Source organism: Wyeomyia smithii, chromosome 1 (assembly GCF_029784165.1).
Source record: "Wyeomyia smithii strain HCP4-BCI-WySm-NY-G18 chromosome 1, ASM2978416v1, whole genome shotgun sequence".
NCBI classification, from domain to species: Eukaryota; Metazoa; Arthropoda; class Insecta; order Diptera; family Culicidae; genus Wyeomyia; species Wyeomyia smithii.
Genome location: NC_073694.1, coordinates 205380441 through 205399508, shown reverse-complemented (window position 1 = coordinate 205399508; position 19068 = coordinate 205380441). Strand labels below are relative to the sequence as shown.

Here is a 19068-nt window from a genome sequence, read left to right as displayed (position 1 = left end):
CAATTTCAATCAATTTCTGTCAATTGATGAAAAATTAACAAAAAAATCTTATTAAATCTACGTATTTCCGCACGGTCCTCACTGGAAACCCCGATCTGTATTAAATTTAGAAATCACCATATCCATTGTCATGAGGAAATTGACGGTCTTTTTACCGTAATTATACCAAGTTTTAATTAAAAGTTCACCATTAACAATTTGTTTACGACCGAATTTGCTGCTAACATTTGAACACATTGGGATGCGTCTTTTCACCTCAGATTCATCGTTAATACCTAGTGAATATACTGTAATTAGTTTCTCTACTCTCATAGTCGTTAAACCTTATAAAAAGAGGTTTTTATAACAGTACAGCCACTATGGGTACTACCTCCATTATAGGAGCGCTTACCCTACTGGGTTTGAGACCTCAGTTTTTCCCAATGGCTCTGCTGCATACCCATAGCCTTGGTGATTGTTTGCTCGATTTGAGTGTTCTATGTAGTTTAGTTTCTGGTCGAATATTATTCCCAAATATTTGGCTTCAGTGAATAGCTTTAGTTTGGTTCCTTGAATACATCCTGTTGTGGTTTTGATAGGAAATAATGAATAATTTTTCATAATTCTTAAAAAGATTGATGTTAAGCTAATTGGCTTGGAGGCTTTCGGGATTGTCTCATTCCGTCTTCCTGATTTTGGTATAACAATAACTTTAGTTTGTCTCCTACTAGTAGGTATGTAGTTCAGTATTAGGTTCGCCTTGCAAAGCTTCGCAATGACTGGAATAAGTAAGCTCTCTCCTGAAGCATAACTGGACTTGTATGGGTTATTTACTGAGTATTGGGCAGACAAGTTACTGTTCACTAATTTGATCCTGGTTTTCAACAGTACTAATCGAATATGATTTCACACTTTTTATTCTGATGATAATTTACTGACGAAGTCTAATTTATGTTCCTCTAATCAGCGTGATTTATTTCGTCTACTAGGAATTATACCGGAGTTCTCGTAAAATTGCATTGGTGTTATCCGTATATCGAGGTTTTGTAAAATTAATGAAGCAGTTCTTAACATTAAATGTTGCAGTTTCGAACAATACATGTTAGGAGAGTTAAATATTTTCATTGATTTGCGTGTTCCGATCAAGAGGTATACTTTGGAAAAATTATAAGGCAGTTTAGCCCGGAGAAAAACTGCTAACCGATCAAGTTTTTTAACCTCATAATGCGATTACGATCGAGTCTAGAATCCAGATTTTCAACTCTTTTCTGAGCCACTGAACTAACCAAGATGGTTTCTACTTCAGAAAAACAAATCTTTTTCGCAGTTGTTTAACACAAATTGCTAATTAAATGATACTTTGATAACCACTTTACGTTCACCGACCGTCACGATCCGCCACAGGAATATTCGGTTAGGCTCATGGCAGCCCCCTGAACTTCGGTTTTTATTTCCACTGCAATCCGAATGCAAAACCTCGTAGAATACACAATTCACCGCTTTCGGTGAAACCCTCCCGGCAAATGTTACATGCCGACAACGATTACACAGATAGTCGAATAATAACAGTGGTTTCGTTAATTTGCAGGTACCGTCAACGCCAACGGTGAAACGAAACGCCAGCGGACATCGTACACGCGCTACCAAACCCTGGAACTGGAGAAGGAGTTCCACTTCAATCGATACCTGACCCGCAGACGACGAATCGAAATCGCCCATGCCCTGTGTCTGACGGAGCGGCAAATTAAGATCTGGTTCCAGAACCGCCGGATGAAGTGGAAAAAGGAACACAAGATGGCATCGATGAACATTGTTCCCTATCACATGTCACCGTACGGACACCCGTATCAGTTTGATATTCATCCGTCTCAGTTTGCGCATCTCAGTGCATAGGACGCGTGGCACTTTTCGGGTACTGGTTAGAGACTCAACCAGCTCTATCAGGAACAATATCAGGGATATCAGAATAATCAGGATAGCGTTCTGTTCGGTGGGAACACGACGCCGTCCGATTCAACCAAGTATAACCAAGAGTTTTGATTATCCCCGGACTGACATGAGAATTGCGCAATTCTTGAAGCTCAGCTGCCGAGGATCTGCAAAACCACTACTGCTTTGTATAATTGTGTACAGTATAGTGATATTCCTGGTACAAACTGATGTGAGCTGCCGTTGAGATACTCATCGCATAAAATGAAGTTGGAAAATTCTTTCTTCGATTTTACCCTGTAAATCGTGTTCTGGCTCAGAACAAGTCCTAGTGTGTAAATACATGTGTCTGGTAAATTCGAAGAAAGAATCAATTTATCTTCTCTAATCAGTATTCGAAAAGCAAGCTCCGCGTAACGTGGAGCATGTCTTCTAGCGTGTAAGATACCCTAGAACGATTAGGAAAGGCTCAAGCGTGGCAGCTCTTTGTCACACAGTATTACCGAACCGAACCGAGCCACCCTATCTCGAAAGGGATGGTACACAGTACGCCAGTGATAATAGAGTGTGAGAAAAATTTGCCCCACAACTTGCAGCTCGCTTGATCGCTCGTTCCCATAATTTTGCCAACCGCCGCGCCGCCTGCATACACTTGCATAGAAGCTGATTGCCGCCTCTATAGGACTCGATATAGACGTTAGCGAAGACTCCAACCGAAAGATTTTGTCGGACTTGTTTATGGTAATGTTATGGGAAACAAAGCATACAATGATGATAACACACACAAAAATCGTACTCGTTCAGCTTTCCATTTTGTTGCCAATTTCAATAGTGTAGTAATGAGTCCTTTCTATTCCTTTTATTTTTCCGTTCGTTCGTTCGTAAACTACTTATAGTTAAGTTCGTTCTTTTTTTTTTGTCGCGGGAATAGTGGAGAAATTTTATTTTAAACAATAACGAATGATATTGATCTGAGATACGACACTTAATAAATTATATTTCAAGAGTTAGGCTCACACTCATTACAACATGTGTACATATGAAGCTATTGACATTTTCTAATTTATTTAATTGAATAATAGTACTATTATTATGAGTAGGGTTAAGTAGTTAAATAACAACCAGCAAGATGCAATATTCAAGTTTGGTATAATCCAATTTTTTTAATCGCAGAAAAAAAAATCTAGTATTTTAGCGGATCTATTTATGTTTATATATTGTTTATCCGACCTTTCCGAAGCTAGCTTTTGTTACCTATATTATGGATCAGAAAGTCTCCGCGCAATTGCAGGCTGTATTGCTACAATATCGACAAATTCGGATTACACAGGGATTATTTAAAAAAAAAAGCAGTGCATGACCTTCTCTAGATGTTCAAAATTTATTACTCATGGTTTTAAAATCAGTCGTCAGTCGCCAAATGAATGGTGGTCACATTCGGTGGTTAATGATTTTTCAAAACAAAGCTATAAACGAGTGTAACTGTAGAGCCCTAGGACTTAATAAACAATTCTGTTTGAAACTACTGCAATAAGCAAATGTTAGCCAGCAAATGGAATTAATAAAAATTAAAATGCATAACATTCCGAGATGACACTATTTTAACATTTGAAAAAAAGGAGGTAGTTTGAAGTTTTGTATAAAATAAAATATTGCGGCATTGAGAAACCGATGAATCTTTTCGTGAGGAAGAACAAACTGTTATTGCAATGTCAAAGCCACGCCGCCGATGACGATGCTGATGATGACCTCTGAATATTGTATCACTGTAGAAGCTGCGTTCATTTCTGTTCCGGACTAACTACCGATCAATTAATCGATTAAATACATGGAGCATGAGATTCTATTTCATTTTGTTGACCTGCTCTCCTGGCTGGGTGTGTGATCAATGTTGAACATTGTATAATTCAGGCTGATTCCGAGAGAGACTGCTGTTGTTGTGGTGTTTAATCGTGATCCGACGGTTTTGTGATAGTTTGAAAGGACTCCAATCATCTTGACCTAAGCAAGCACCGTACTTAACACCAATCCATTGTTGAGTTGATTAAAAATCCATACAGACAGTAAGGAATGATTCACGATTTAGCTATTTGTTACCTCTTTCGATGATTGGCAACATCAATCAACAAACTAGGATCATGGTTTACATTTCAGTAAAAGCACACAAAACAAACAAAAAACAGCAAGAATGCAAGACAGCACAGCCGATCAATTAGTTTTAAATAACGTCATTTCAGAAAAAAAAATACAAATTGATACAACAACCTGCAAGCGCTCATTTAGCCGAAAATCCTAATTTGTCATTCGTCACCTCGGTTCGTGGACACACATATCAAAAATGTTTCTAAGCTGTTTGCCACCGATATTCAAATATGTCTCGGGTGGTAATTCAATTAGCACTCATGTGACAGTTGACCGGAGACGATTAGCCCACGGCGGCTTGCAGTCGGGAATGGAAACGTTTAATTAACATACTGCAGATCACATGAGTGTTTAGCACATGAACTTAGCCAGTTCATATTGGAGCCTTGATGATCGTTCGGCGGACGAATGCGGAATTGGGTTGAATTGGGTGGAAAGTTTGGTGCTGCGTGCATCGGTCGTATGATTGGGTTAGGTGAAAATGAAAATCTGAAATCTGGAGTTTTCGAAGTAAATTAAGGTGTGATGGAACAAAGTTGCGCATTGAACTATTACACCAGTTTTATCTATTATCACTGTCCAGTGAGCGTTTGTGTTTACATGTGGCACTAAGCATTTTCGAAAGGGAAAACTTTTGCGCTCAGAAGTTAATGCAGAATACGAAAATGAAATGAATCAGATTACATAAACCCAAATGAATCCACTTCAGATCATCTGCTTCATTTAGAAGCAAATTATCATATCTGAAGCAAGTTGCGTAGCCATGATAATTGGTAGGCAAAATTTCGATTTCGCCTGAGACAAATTTTACCACCTTTTTTTCATTTTATCATCAGCTTAGTATTCCTTGCACAGAACGAGGCAGGTTTATCAAAGGAATCAATGCTTTGATTAACGAAAGTTTTCAGAAATCTTTTCTTCCATTTGTCCCGTTTCGTTCCGAGAGAATCTGGTCAGCCTATTATAAGTTCCTCTCCAGCACACACAGGCAAGATCAGTTAAAAAGGGGTGATTCACCCCCGTTGGAGTTGGTAAACTACTTTAGATAGACCGCAGTGTCGGAACGCTTCAGACGAGGCTTCGAGTGATGATAGTGGCTAATGTTGTGAATGACGGATGAATCTGGAATAACAAGTGACAGTCAAATTTTTGGATTTTATTAGGCTCTCTTAATCCACAACAAATATGTTCAGAGAGAAATGAAAGTATGAACAAGTAAACTCTCTCTTTCCTCTTAATGCCAGTATTTTTTTTTTTTTATACATGCACAGTTCTGTTCAAAATGGCGTCGAAACAGAAAGCTTTCCGTTAACGCATTACACAGTTCTAACTGAACAGCACAAAAATTTTGGCAAAAGTTAACGATAAACCATTTTAAGGCGAAAATCTTCCGGTTTCGACTGTGTATAATTTCTTGTAAACCTCAAGAATAATCCGCCAGAAAGCGACAGTCACTGTTGCCAACTGTACAGATTTATCTGGAAATGTACAATGTACCGTACAGATTACAGATTCAGAAAAAAAAGTACAGATAAGTACAGATTTTTAAGCTGGTTGGAAAGGATTAGACAAAACTTTTTGGCCGACTCAGCAACGATACAATGAATGCGATCTTACAATCCACGCACTTAGAATTTACTGCCAAATTTCGGTAATTTGCTGCCGAGAATGGCACCACTCGGTTAAAAAACGGCAGTTGTTACATTTTTTCGTAATTCTCGACCAAACTAAAATGTTGGAACAAAATATCCGAAATATCGGTAGTGTTGCTGAATTATGGGTTTCATTGTTTTTTGGCTGAATTTTCAGGAGATTGAACCGCAATGGCTCGGTAATATGCATTACCGAGCCTTATTTTTAAGTGTTCAGAAGTTTTATTGACAATCGAGCTAGTAGTTTGCAATTATCATTAACTGAGTCAACGCAGTCCCAGTTTTCTCTAAACAATTCACATTGAAGCTGTATAAATATAAAAATAAAAACTTTGGGCCAGTGGTACAGATTTTGGTACAGATTTTTCCCGGAAATAGCACAGATGAAAAAGATTTTTGCAGCTCCCAGTACAGATGAAAATGTGGCAACACTGGCGACAGTTATGGTATGAGACAATAGCGATATCCTTTGGTTGGTGAAGAGCAGTACATTATCCGGTAATAACTTTTGTGTAGAGAGTGCGTCTTGAACTGTCCTACAGATCAGACGTTTTTTCGGTTGCTTGTGGACTGGTCTTTGACTGCCTATAGCTTCAAAGTTTGTGTTTTGTCAGTGTGTCTTTTAAAGACTACCTGAAAGTTATTTCCCATCAGTCTTTCTCAAGACTACCTACTTTTGAATTTAACATTTGTTTTAACTTTTTTCGTATCACCTGAAATGGCTGGACGGAAAAAGAAACCTCGCATCGCTGCGGGGAGGAAAAGAGAGGCATCTCTTTCTGACACATCGAGTGTCCTGTAGTGACAATCCTTTTGATATTTTGCCTGAGCAAGAAGCTGGTGAAATGGAAGTTACCAATAATGAAACTATACAAAATATAAAATCTTTAAAAAAGGAGAAAGTTCCACCTACTGTGGTAACTATTTCTTCTGAATTTAATATATTCAAAAAGGAACTTTCAACGTTTGTTTCTGACGTTAAAGTTACCTATCAAATTGGCCGTAGAGGTGAATGCCGCTTATTAGCCGACTCAGTAAAGGGTCGTGATCGTCTTGTTCAGTATTTAACTGACAAGATGTACAAATTTTTTACATATGACACCAAGAACGCCAAGCCGTTCAAGGTTGTCTTGAAAGGTCTCACCAACGATCAAACCGTTGATGAGATCAAACTTACTTTAACAGAATTACTTGGCATAGCCCCTACCCAAGTAATTCTAATGAAACAAAAATCACGAGGCGAAAACAGTCAGAGAACTGGAATTTCCCTTGTTAATTATTTAATTCATTTTAACCGCAATGAGGTTAACAACTTAAAATTTTTTGAAAAAGCACATGCTTTGTATAATGTGCGTGTAAAGTGGGAAATTTATAGGAAGTATGGCGGAGGTGAACAGCATATCACCCAATGCCGTACTTGCCAACGTTATGGCCATGGTTCCAAATTCTGTAACATGGACCAAAAATGTCTTAATTGTGGAGACTCTTCTCACAAAAAGGACACATGTCCTGTGAAAGAGAGTAAAAATTTTCGCTGTGCGAATTGTAACGGCAACCATATGTCAAATTTTTATCAATGCCCAGTCCGTTTAGCAATTGTTAAGGCAAGGCAAGGTAAACAAAATTCAATTTCTCAATTAAAACCAACTTCAAAACAAAATTCTCCAAGCGTACCAGTGACGCATAGTTTACCTACTCCTTTGCATACCCGTTTAACTTATGCACAGGTTACAGGTAGTTCAAACATTATACCGCCTAGTGTTGGTAGCTCGAAAATGACCGTTAATATGGGTAAGCAAAACACGCTAGAAAATAATTGTACACCTATTACTCCAGCTAATATTGCTGCCGAAAATATTTTTTCTAATGTCAACTGCCTGGGGCCTATTACGGCAGGTAAACGTTCTTTTTTGCAACAGGCAATGTTCGATCTTATGAACGCCATGTTGCAGGCAAAATCAATGTTTGAAGCCATTCAAATAGGCACAAATTATACTATTAAAATTGTTTCTAATTTAAAATTTAGCAATGATTTTAAATAAAACAATTAAAATATTAAATTGGAATGCTCGCTCATTGAAGGCCAATGAGAATGAGCTTTTTAACTTTTTAACAGTAAGTAATGTGCATATTGCAATTATTACTGAAACATTTTTGAAACCTAACATAAAATTAAAATATGATCCCAATTACGTGGTTCATAGATATGATAGGATTCAGGGTTCCGGCGGTGGAGTTGCAATTGTTATTCATCGCCAAATCAAACATCGTGCTCTTCCCCATCTTGAGACGAAAGTTATTGAAACTTTGGGAATTGAAGTTCAAACTGAGCTTGGGAATTTATTTATTGCCGCAGCATATTTACCATTTCAATGCAGACGCGAGCTCAAAAATTATTTTTAAGGTGATTTACAAAAACTCACCAGAAATTGTTCGAAATTTTTCATAATCGGCGATTTTAACGCTAAACATCGTTCATGGAATAATTCTCAAAGTAATTCCAATGGCAAAATTTTATTCAATGATTGTTCTTCAGGATACTATTCTATTTTATCTCCGAATAGTCCTACATGCTTTTCTTCTGTAAGACCTTCAACAATTGATTTGGTGCTGACAGATCAAAGTCATGTATGTAGTGATTTGATCACACATGCTGACTTTGAATCTGACCATCTTCCAATAACTTTTTCTTTATCACATGAATCAGTTTTAAACCCTATGAGCTCTGTTTTTAATTATAACAAGGCTAATTGGGAAAGATATAAAACTCATATTGAGAGAAATTAAATAATGAGCTTGATTTGCAAAACGAAATGAATATTGATTCCGCTTTGGAAGCATTAAAATGTGCAATTGTTGATGCCAGGAATTATTCTGTTCCAAAAGCTCAAGTGAAATTTGATTCATCAATAATTGACGAAAATCTTCAACTTCTAATTCGTTTGAAAAATGTCCGCAGACGTCAATATCAACGTTCTCGTGACCCTGTTTTTAAAACTATTTATAAAGATTTACAGAAAGAGATTAAACATAGCTTTACTCTTCTGAGAAATCAAAATTTTGAGACTAAAGTTGAAAAATTGAAACCATATTCAAAACCATTTTGGAAACTGTCGAAGATTCTAAAGAAACCTTCAAAGCCTATTCCAGTTTTAAAAGATGGTGAACGTTTTCTTGTATCCAATGAAAAACAAAAGGCTCAAAGACTTGCTCAGCAGTTTGAGAGTGTTCATAACTCAAATTTGAATTTTGTGAGTCCAATTGAAAATGAAGTCACACGTAAATTTGATTTAATTTCTTCCCAGAATTTTTTACCTGCAGAAATAATTGAAACTAACTTGAATGAGATTAAATCAATTATTAAAAATTTCAAAAATATGAAAGCACCTGGTGACGATGGAATCTTTAATATACTAATCAAACATCTCCCTGAGAGCACAATGGAATATTTAGTGAAAATTTTCAATTGCTGCTTCAAAATTGCATATTTTCCCAAATTATGGAAAAATGCAAAAATTACTCCCATTTTAAAACCGGATAAGAACCCAGCTGAAGTTTCAAGTTATCGACCAATCAGTTTGCTTTCTTCAATAAGTAAACTGTTTGAGAGAATTATTCTTAACAGAATGATGTCACACATCAATGAAAATTCAATTTTTGCAAATGAACAGTTCGGATTTCGCCATGGGCATTCCACAACTCATCAATTGCTCAGAGTTACTAATATGATACGAGCTAACAAATCTGAAGGTTATTCCACTGGAGCTGCTCTTTTAGACATAGAAAAAGCATTCGACAGTGTTTGGCATAAAGGTTTGATTGCGAAATTGCAAACTTTTAATTTTCCAATTTTCCTAATCAAAATTTTAAAAAATTATCTTACTGATCGAACTCTGCAGGTTGTCTATCAGAATTCAAAATCTGATAGATATCCTGTCAGAGCAGGTGTACCTCAAGGTTCAGTCTTGGGTCCAGTCCTGTACAACATATTCACTTCAGATCTTCCTGATTTGCCTCCAGGATGCACAAAGTCATTGTTCTGCGATGACACAAGCATTTCCGTAAAAGGAAAAAGTCTTCGTGTCATATGCAGTCGATTGCAGAAAAGTTTAGATATTTTTTCTTCCTACTTGCAAAAGTGGAAAATCTCTCCCAATGCTTCTAAAACTCAAATGATAATTTTTCCGCATAAGCCTAGGGCTTCTTTCCTCAAGCCAAACAATAATCACGTTGTCAAGATGAATGGGGTTATTTTAAGTTGGTCCGACAAGGTTAAGTACTTGGGACTAATTTATGATAAAAAACTTATTTTCAAAGAGCACAATACAAGCCAAGTGCATCAAATATACGAGATGTTTTTATCCTCTCATTAACAGGAATTCTAAACTTTGTTTAAAGAACAAACTTTTGATTTACAAACAAATTTTTAGACCAGCAATGCTTTATGCTGTACCGATCTGGTCAAGTTGCTGTTCAACAAGGAAGAAAACGCTCCAAAGGATTCAGAATAAAATTCTTAAAATGATTTTGAAGCGTCCTCCTTGGTTTGGTACACTCGAATTACATAGACTTACTGGTGTTGAACCATTAGAAGCTATGTCAAATAAAATTATTAACAATTTTCGACAAAAATCGTTGCAATCCTCAATTGCTACGATAAGCTCTCTTTATAGCCAATAAGTTAGCAAATTTTCTAACAAGTAGGTTTAAATCCCTACGAATGTTAAGTCCTAATTGCGAAAGCAAACAAATCCTAACAATTAAAATTACAAATTTCTAACAGTGTTGAGAAGTCACCATTTGTGATTGGACACACATACTCATTATTTACTAATATTTATCATAAATACTTAAGCTACTAACAAATCCCCCCTTAAAAAAAAAACTTTTGTGTAGAGACTTTTGTGTATTATTCCATCGGTTAGCTATTTCTAGCGTTTCCCATGTTTTAAGATTGCGCTTGACGGCGGATTCGGAGGTACACAGAAATGGTTCAGGGCCAACGAATTACTGTGCTGATCTTTGTCTTGATAGGTAGTCAATATGTTCAATGCCCTCGATACTACAGTGTCCAGGTCAGAGATGTTGACATCCGGTTCACATTGCATCCGTAATCACATACTTGCATCCGCATCCGCATCTGCAGATGGCTAAAAAAATCTCACCCGTAACATCCCTGGTCCAGGTACCCACTACAATAGAACTTGTTTCTGCCAGGATAACTCCCGTAGTGCTGCGCTGCACTCCCGAACAAATTTGGACGCACATTTCAAATGCCAATAGGGCGTCGTACACAAATTACGTAACGCTAAAAATCTAGATTTCAGACCCCCTCCCCCCCCCTATGTAACGATAAGTAACGTTCGATATGACTTCCTCCGTCAAATTACATAACGCTGAACAACCTGACCCCCCTGAACATTTTCAATTTCGAGCCAACATCGTAGTTCGGTAACTGTCCCTACTACCCCCCTTCCCCCTATGTAACAACAAGTAACGCAGACAAAACCCACCTCCCCCCCCCTTCATGCGTTACGTAATTTCTGTACGACGCCTATTGCAGCTTGGCTGCCCGAAAAGATGTCAATAATCGACCACCTGCGCTCCTTATCGCTAAGACGGGGATTAAAGCATCTCTCAATGTAGCTGTGATTTCTCTGCTCGAGAGCACATTCTGAATCAAGCTCATTGTAGTGTTATCAACTCTTCTCTTCAGGAGAGCTGTATTGATCGAAGCATAGGATATATTGTCAATAGCGCCTCCAATATCAAGAAAAGCGCAGAGCGCCGTCTCTTGATACTTCAGCGACTTTACGTTAAGAATGACTATGCCATGAAGAACAGTTCCCTTCGATTTACCAAGTTTGTAAGCGTGTTAATCTTTATGTAGTGACGAGTCCTTGAGGAACCCATTGCGGATATGGCTATCTGCAGTTTTCTCCATAACCTTCAGGTGTGCTAACTTGAATATAGCCCGGGGAGAAGCTTGCGCGGAAAAGCAAGTCTGTTGCGCAGACGTTGGTTGTTCAGTTGTAGATGCAGTGATTTCCTAGGTGTGACGGTGTAACTGCCCTAGACCGTTTTGGTGTGGTCTATGGACCTCGCTTTCTGAAGTCGTGCGGCTTCGGGCACCATTTGGATGCCCATCGCAGAACTTGATCCTACATTTTTTAACCTTGCGCAACTCAGCGTTGTACTTGGTAAGTGACGCTTTGTATTCATTCCAGTTTGATCTGCTTTTAGTTCTGTTGAACAAGCGCCTGGCCTCACGGCCGAGGTTATTGAGCGTTTCACTTCACCAGGCGAGTTGACTTAGTGTTCCCTGGATGAGGACCAGTTAGTTTTTTTGGGCTCCTGAATTTTTCGCTTTTTGAAGGATTAACTTCGATGTCAAAGATCGGTGATCTGACAAGCTTGATTCGTTAGACATGCCATTTTTTTGACTTTCCCGGCAATGCTTGCACTGCAGAGAGTGATATCGTAGACCTCGTCTCTTATAGTAAAAGAGGGGCTGTTCCCTTCATTGCTTATATTGACCTCGTTGGAAATTGGGATAACCGGTCAAGGAGATAAAACCGGATTTCTATTTAATTAACACTTTACTTAGTATCATTTTGAATTTTTTTATTTTGTATTTTTCGATCATTTTAAAACAGCCTTTGCTACTGCACCACCAGAAACGTCAAAAAAAATTGGAAGTAGACAAGCAACATGTCGGTTTTACCCCACTGGTGGCCGGTTTGAACCCACCTGAGTAAAAAATAGTCGTTTTTTTATATCTCAGATATTGATTGAACTATGTAGAATCTCTTGCGGTATAGTAATCGTTGGTTGTTTTGCTTTCGTTTTTATAATGGGGAAATTCCTTAAGGTGTCGGTCTTAACATATTTTTTCACAATTTAAAGCTAGTTTTGGAGATTTGAGAAGTAAAGATTAGACTCGGAAAAATGCGACTTTGAGTGTAACTTCTTATCGCGTGGGTAGAATTTAATGAATTTTTGGGTAATACTAGTTTAGAGTGTTATGTTTATGTGTAAAAAAATTTATCGCGATCTGCCAAGTAGTTTCCGAGATGCATTCGAAACAAAAAGAGGTACGCCAGCAAATCTTGGGCGCGGTGATCGATAATCCGGGTCAGTCGCACAGATGGACCGACAAACTTTCTTACTGTTCTTCTTCTGCTTCTACCATGGTTCCACGCTGTTCCGGCTGGATCGAGCTTCGTGCCATTACGCCAAGCCCCGAAAGTAGCCAAATTCACCAGAACTTCGTACGATCGGAAAGTTTTGGGTGATAAAGAAGAAAACGAAAAAAAAATTGAAAATTGATGAAGCTTTGAAGAAAAATTATGAGACATAACTAAAAAGATGGACAAAGGATCTAAGCAGTGTCAAGAGAAATTTACGAGCATTTAGCTTGGGGGAGGAAATTCAATCAATGAGTTATGCTAAAACTTAGCCAATGTATTGTTATTTAATCTCTGAAAATTTAAGAAGTATCCGATTCAAACTGAATTTTTAGTGATTATTTTTGTGGGTCTCATTTTTTCGAGTCCAATCTTTGTACTTTAAAGGTTGATATATTCTTAGTGTAGTAAGTGGTATTGTTGAGTGATTGATATGAAAAAAAGGTTCGATAATGATCGAAAAACTTTGATTGGCTGCTGGACGAATCCCGTTATAGCCGGATTGAACGACGAATCAATTTTTTTGGTAGGTTATTGGATTAATTAATCTCTGAGTAATGCCCGTGAAGTATCGTGAAGTATTTAACAAATAAAACAAAAATATCAAGCAACTACTCCGGATGCTGTTCAGAAAGTTTCATTGAGATTGTTCGAGTATTACTATTAGAAAAGAAGTTTGAAAAAGTGATTCATTTTCGAACAAAATTTTTCCTCACTTTCATGCCTTGTTTGTAAGCAACGATAGTGGAATCAAATATTCAAAGATTGCAGTATATTTTTCCGTAAAAGGCTTCCATAGCATTTAATTTTTTTTATTGCTTCATAGTTGGAATTGAATTGATCATAATCGGAACAGCTTACTTCTGAGACTTCACCGCTTCACTTTGCCTGTGCTTGATAGAATGATGGATTTCATATAGGTTCTAACATTCATGGAAAAGATTTTGTTAGAAAAACTGATTTTTCTTGATAGTGCTCATTTTGGAATACTAAGAACAGTTTTAGACAATAAAATTGTCTACCTAAGAATGCCCGAATTCAAATGAACCTGAAATAAAATGTTCTGATTATGATATATATTTTGTTCCAATCATGGTACGAATTCTGTGATTAGACATAATGATATATTTGATTAAATTTACGTCAAATTAGTTGGCTATTATTTTATTTATTGTAGACTAGACACGTAGATTGTCTCGATAAACATAATTTGCTCATGATTTAATGCGATATGAATGTGACATGAAAATTTATGTATGTAGTCCAGGGTTGTTACGGATGTAATTTTTCAGACATCTGCAGATGCGGATACGGATGCGGATATGTGATTACGGATGCAGATGTAGATGCTGAAGTCAATTTTCATGCTAAAGCTCCGCTTTCGCGGATGCGGATGCAGATATCCGTAGCATCCCTTGTGTTTATTTTGCTTATTCCACATGACCATGTCTCTCCCCAGTGCAAAAGTTATTTAAGCGAGCAGTAAATACACCAAGGAAAATTTTTCTACAAAATTTAATGAAGCGATATTTTTTTTTAATATGGTATGATACGGAATCAGATGCGAATGCGGATGTCAATTTTCATGCGGATGCGGATATCCGTAACATCCTTAATGTACTATGAAAATAGTCTAAACTGTTTCGGTAATATATCATACCTTTGTAGTATTTAGTGGACAACTAATCGCTGCTTCATTTACTGATACAGGTGAGATGTGTACGGCCGTTTCGAAACCTCGCCGTCTGACATAGTTGTATACGATCCGTACATTGCATGAAATGTATAATGATTAACAAGTTTGACGTAATTACTGTTTTTAATAACAGTTTTTTCTAGTGAACAGCATTGAATTTTTTTACAAGTCAAATTCTCTGTCGGAGAAAGACAATATTAGGTAACGAACAATCGGGTGTCAGGACCAACAAAAGCTTACCTTTGTGCGCTTAAAATTTACCGTACTGACCCCCCAGAACCGAAAAAAAAATTCTTTCTCCTGCCATTCGCCAAAACATACAGTGTGATATGACGAAAGCCAGGTTCCAGAACCAGTGTAAGTACGGTAAACAGATTCACCAAGGCATCCGATTGCCGAAACACGACCAGGAGTAGCCATTTTACGTCCATGTGGCCAAATACCAAAAGTATTATTTCGCAAAAACTTAAAGTCTGATATGTCGCAAACCAAGTTTCGGTACCGTTTTCGATCTAGCTTGCGTCACTGGAAGGTTACTTACCCCACGGTTCCTCTGAATAATTCCGGAACAACGAAAACTTTCGAAATGTCCCCTACAGTCCCAGAAACTTTGATTAATTCGTATCTTTTAAAATGAGTTGGATCAAAATCGGTTGACATCTTGTGGAATGGCAGGAAAAAGAACATTAATTTTTCGGCTCTGGAAGGATCAGTACTGTAAGTGTTAAGCACATAACCTTTAAAGGACATTGGGCAGCAGTGCCACTGCGACAGTAATGTTTATCTTTTTTGACCGGTCCCGATTGCTGTACACAAATTACAAGATGCTCGAACTCACTGATGGAATTGAACTAGGTGGTTGGAAGCCATGGTTGATGAAACCAGTGACCGTTTTGGGATTGAATTTAAAGGTGAATTTAATCACAGTTTTCGGATATTTTGATTTATTGTTCTAAGCCAACTAACATTTATTAAAAAACATATATCTTCATTGTGCTTGTTCCGAGAGCTTTCAGCGGATTTCACTTAGCACAAGTGACCGAGTTTGTTCTTCAACTTCGTGATATTGTGAAATACTAAAAAGCGTGACAAAACAATCATAGAAGGATGATTAGCAGGTTGTCAATTAACTCAAAACGCAAATCACTATAGTAGAGCCACTTCGGGATCGAGAAAGATCCTGTTTTATTATCTGTTTCCAATTTAAAAGCGGAATTTTGCTGCAGATGTGACTATCAGATATATAAGTTATGGAGGATTGCCACAAAAATCATTTCATTTTGTAATAATATTACAAAATCAATATCATACCTATCCACATGGACTAGAAACTTGTAAGTTTTCAACAGTTTGTTAGTTTGTAGCGACAGCGCAAACTACCAATCGTTAATTAGCGTTACGCTAATTGGAACAAGGTTTATTCCAGCGAATCGTGATGCAACAAAGATTATTGAAATGAGAGTGAATGCTGTAACTAACTCGAATGATATGATTGGTCATAGTGATTTCACTAATGTTATATTATACCAAAAATATGACAGACCACTGAAATTAATAGCTTTCTGGTCAACATGAAGGTGACTCAATTCTGGCTAAAATATCGAGAACAACGCGACGAAAATATTGACACTTCAGTATTGACCCATCGTTGAATACGCCACTTTATCGTACAAACCAAAAAAGATAGGAGAATTTGTATCTTAAACAAGCAACGCTTCTAGTTTCTTTTACGTTTCCCTCCAGTGCTCATTATCAATGGTCGGATTTTAAATACTTTTTCGGCGAATGATGTAAACAAAAATAAACCCTCCAACACCTAAAATTGAAAAGTAGTAAAACACGTTCGCAGAAAATACTCTTTCAGGTACATACCGGTATAAAAAATCACCAAATTACGTCCATAAATCGGCGACCTTCAAGCTGCAGAATTGCATACACCCGGTTCTGTTAGATATTCTAGCAAACACTACCGAGCTGGAAATAAAAACCAAAAAAAAGATGCTTGAAAAATGCGGCTAGCAGCGTCACGATGAAAAGAGCTATACAGTCATTTATGACTCAGCCCTGGGACGCTGATGGCGGTACCGAATGTCGTTCCCCGAGAGTTTCGACGAGTATCGGGTTTCGAGGGACGACCGCGAGACGCACGCACACGCACGGAGAAAATGAAGACCATCATCATCATCATCATCATCATCACCACCGTTATGCCATGCCGCTCGGAGCTTTTTCCCTACAATCAGTCCTAACACAAATACAGTCGACGCAATAATATGGTGAAAGCTTCGAACCTCTAAAGACATCTTTCCACACCAGAAAGAGATAAAAAAGCAGGGAGAGGGAGAGAGACCAATCCGGATATCTAGCAGGGACAAGTCTCACAACTGCTCTGCAAATTTAGTTGATTTCTTGACTTCTAACATTGTACACATCAAACACCACCGCCGGCTCTTGTTCTGCAGAAGGATACAGTTTGTGTGAGAATAATCAATTTGGGGTCAATCCTGCAACCGTCGATGCTGGGCAAAAGTTGCAAATCACGTTGAACTACTGTGGGCTGCGAGTTTTATTGTCACTAGAAAAAAAATACAGTTTCCTCCTAGGATGAGCCTGATCTATCACTTCAACTTTGGGCTTTCACATGAAAAACTGTTAGCAACCAGATTGCAGCTCCTAAAGTTTAAAAAAATGAATGTGTATCCGGAGGACTTGAAACAATGTTGTACGCATGTGTAGCATTTTTTTACTGCGATGGTGTAACTGCTAATATCCTGATTTTTTTTTTTTGCTTATTAGGAGGCTTGCACCGTAGCAAGTCTTTTGATATTACAGCGCTATAAAATGGCGGGTAGAAAAACTTTCACTTTATTCTCAAAGGTGAATCAATACTTTCAACTTTGATGTAACAAACTGAATATGAGTTTTTGTTTTGGAAGTCACCGTTACGAACGATACTGGTTTGGTAGCCGATTGATGGGTGCAGCTCTCCAGGTAAGTACCGTTGTTTTAATGTTGCAAATTGGGATTGGGGTAAAATTATTCAGAATTTCGTTTTGAATTAATTATGTTGTAAAAAATCAATTTTGAAGGGTGCTTGTGTGTTGAGTCTGCGTTTTGTCAGTTGCTAGTGGAAAGCTTGTAAAATCGCTACGTTTGGCAGCACTGTATAGAACACACAGTTAGTAATACCTGGAACTTGAACTAATTGTTTTGTCGTAATTCGAACAACTTGGAACGGCATGAACCCACCATCTGACTCGGCGGGGTCACGTTTCTGGCAGTCGCATGAACTGGGACACAGAGAATTCAACAATGATAGAAGCGAGAAAAAAAACACTGCAACATTACCTACAGTGTAACCATCCGGGTTTTGCCCCGTTGTGTTGCTCTCCTTACTGGGTGAGCTATAAAGTGAGAGCGAAACGTTTGCGATATTTATCGTCGTTGCCCGCGCCCGTGGGGAAAAGTTGTACGCTTCTAGTGAATCTAGCTGGCTCTTGGGTATCGATAGAGCACATGAGCTTCGCTCTGAATGATAAAAAAATTCTTTGAAGTCTCGCTGGGAAAAGCGATCTGATATAGAAAGTGAATTTTTGGTTTGTCTAAATTAGTAACGTTCCGACGTTATTTTTCAGAATAGTTTAAATAATTCCCTTTCAAAATACTTGTACCATCATCAAATGGTTTTTAGTGAATATATTTTAAAAACATTGAATTTTTAAGTTATCAAGAACTGTATTTGTGGAGGATAGATTGCACCGATCGCCTCCCAGTTGGTCTCGAAGTACGATGCTGGCCTATCAACCCAGTCGTCAGAGGTTCAAGTCTCGGCTCGGGAGAGACTGTTAGTAGGATCGTTGCGCTAGGCTCGCAATTGTTCTGTACACTAAACAGTTGGCTGCGAAGTCTGTGTAGAAATAAACAGAAGGTCAATTTCCGAATCGGAATGTAGAACCAAGGCTTTGCTTTAGATTGTACCGATGTTTTGAAACCCACTATTGAGCCATAAAACTCAACCTTTGCTTGTTCACATGAGATTTTCAAATTTGAACATCAATCACCTTGTTAGAATTTTTATAAAAATCATCTGAGTGTCGATTTAAGATCATTCAAGTTTAGATTTCAGTTTTATAATTTAGAAAACCGAATTGAAGCGTCCGAAAAGTTCATTTCCACAAGGTTCCCTTCCAAGATAGTAAAATCGCATAGAGCATTCTCGTGAGGCGGAGTTCTGATTCCGAAATTAATTTTCGTTCAGAATTGCCTGAATTTCATGCTTTTGGGTAAAACATGATAATTCAATTATTGCAGCATTATTAATTTATGCAATTGATGCAATGCAATTGTTTAGATTTTTTTTTTTTTTGTACACGAACCTACAAGTGGGATGTTTTCATTTTTTTTCAATTGAACGAAAACAGCAAATATTTTATCTAATCTTATCTGATTGAGGAGAATCAATTCAGTCGAAATGAACATTTTG

At 37.7% G+C, this 19068-nt stretch overlaps 1 protein-coding gene and 1 long non-coding RNA gene across 3 annotated transcripts in view; one reads left to right on the top strand and one right to left on the bottom strand.

Annotated features, from left to right (window-relative positions):
• Positions 1 to 4088, top strand: part of LOC129725813 (homeotic protein Sex combs reduced) — a 219558-nt gene extending 215470 nt beyond the window's left edge. For both annotated transcript variants that reach the window (XM_055682195.1, XM_055682101.1), the window contains one exon: positions 1568 to 4088. In XM_055682195.1, coding sequence (XP_055538170.1) covers positions 1568 to 1872 — 305 coding nt within the window. In that variant the 3' untranslated portion in view covers positions 1873 to 4088. The remainder of the gene's footprint in view (positions 1 to 1567) is intronic.
• Positions 4089 to 14882: 10794 nt separating this feature from the next.
• LOC129725950 (uncharacterized) lies at positions 14883 to 17229 on the bottom strand. The gene is made up of 3 exons (XR_008728219.1): positions 16631 to 17229; positions 16458 to 16559; positions 14883 to 16401 (listed from the first exon to the last, which is right to left on the bottom strand). It is a non-coding gene; the product is annotated as an uncharacterized LOC129725950 (long non-coding RNA).
• Between the last annotated feature and the right edge of the window lie 1839 nt (positions 17230 to 19068).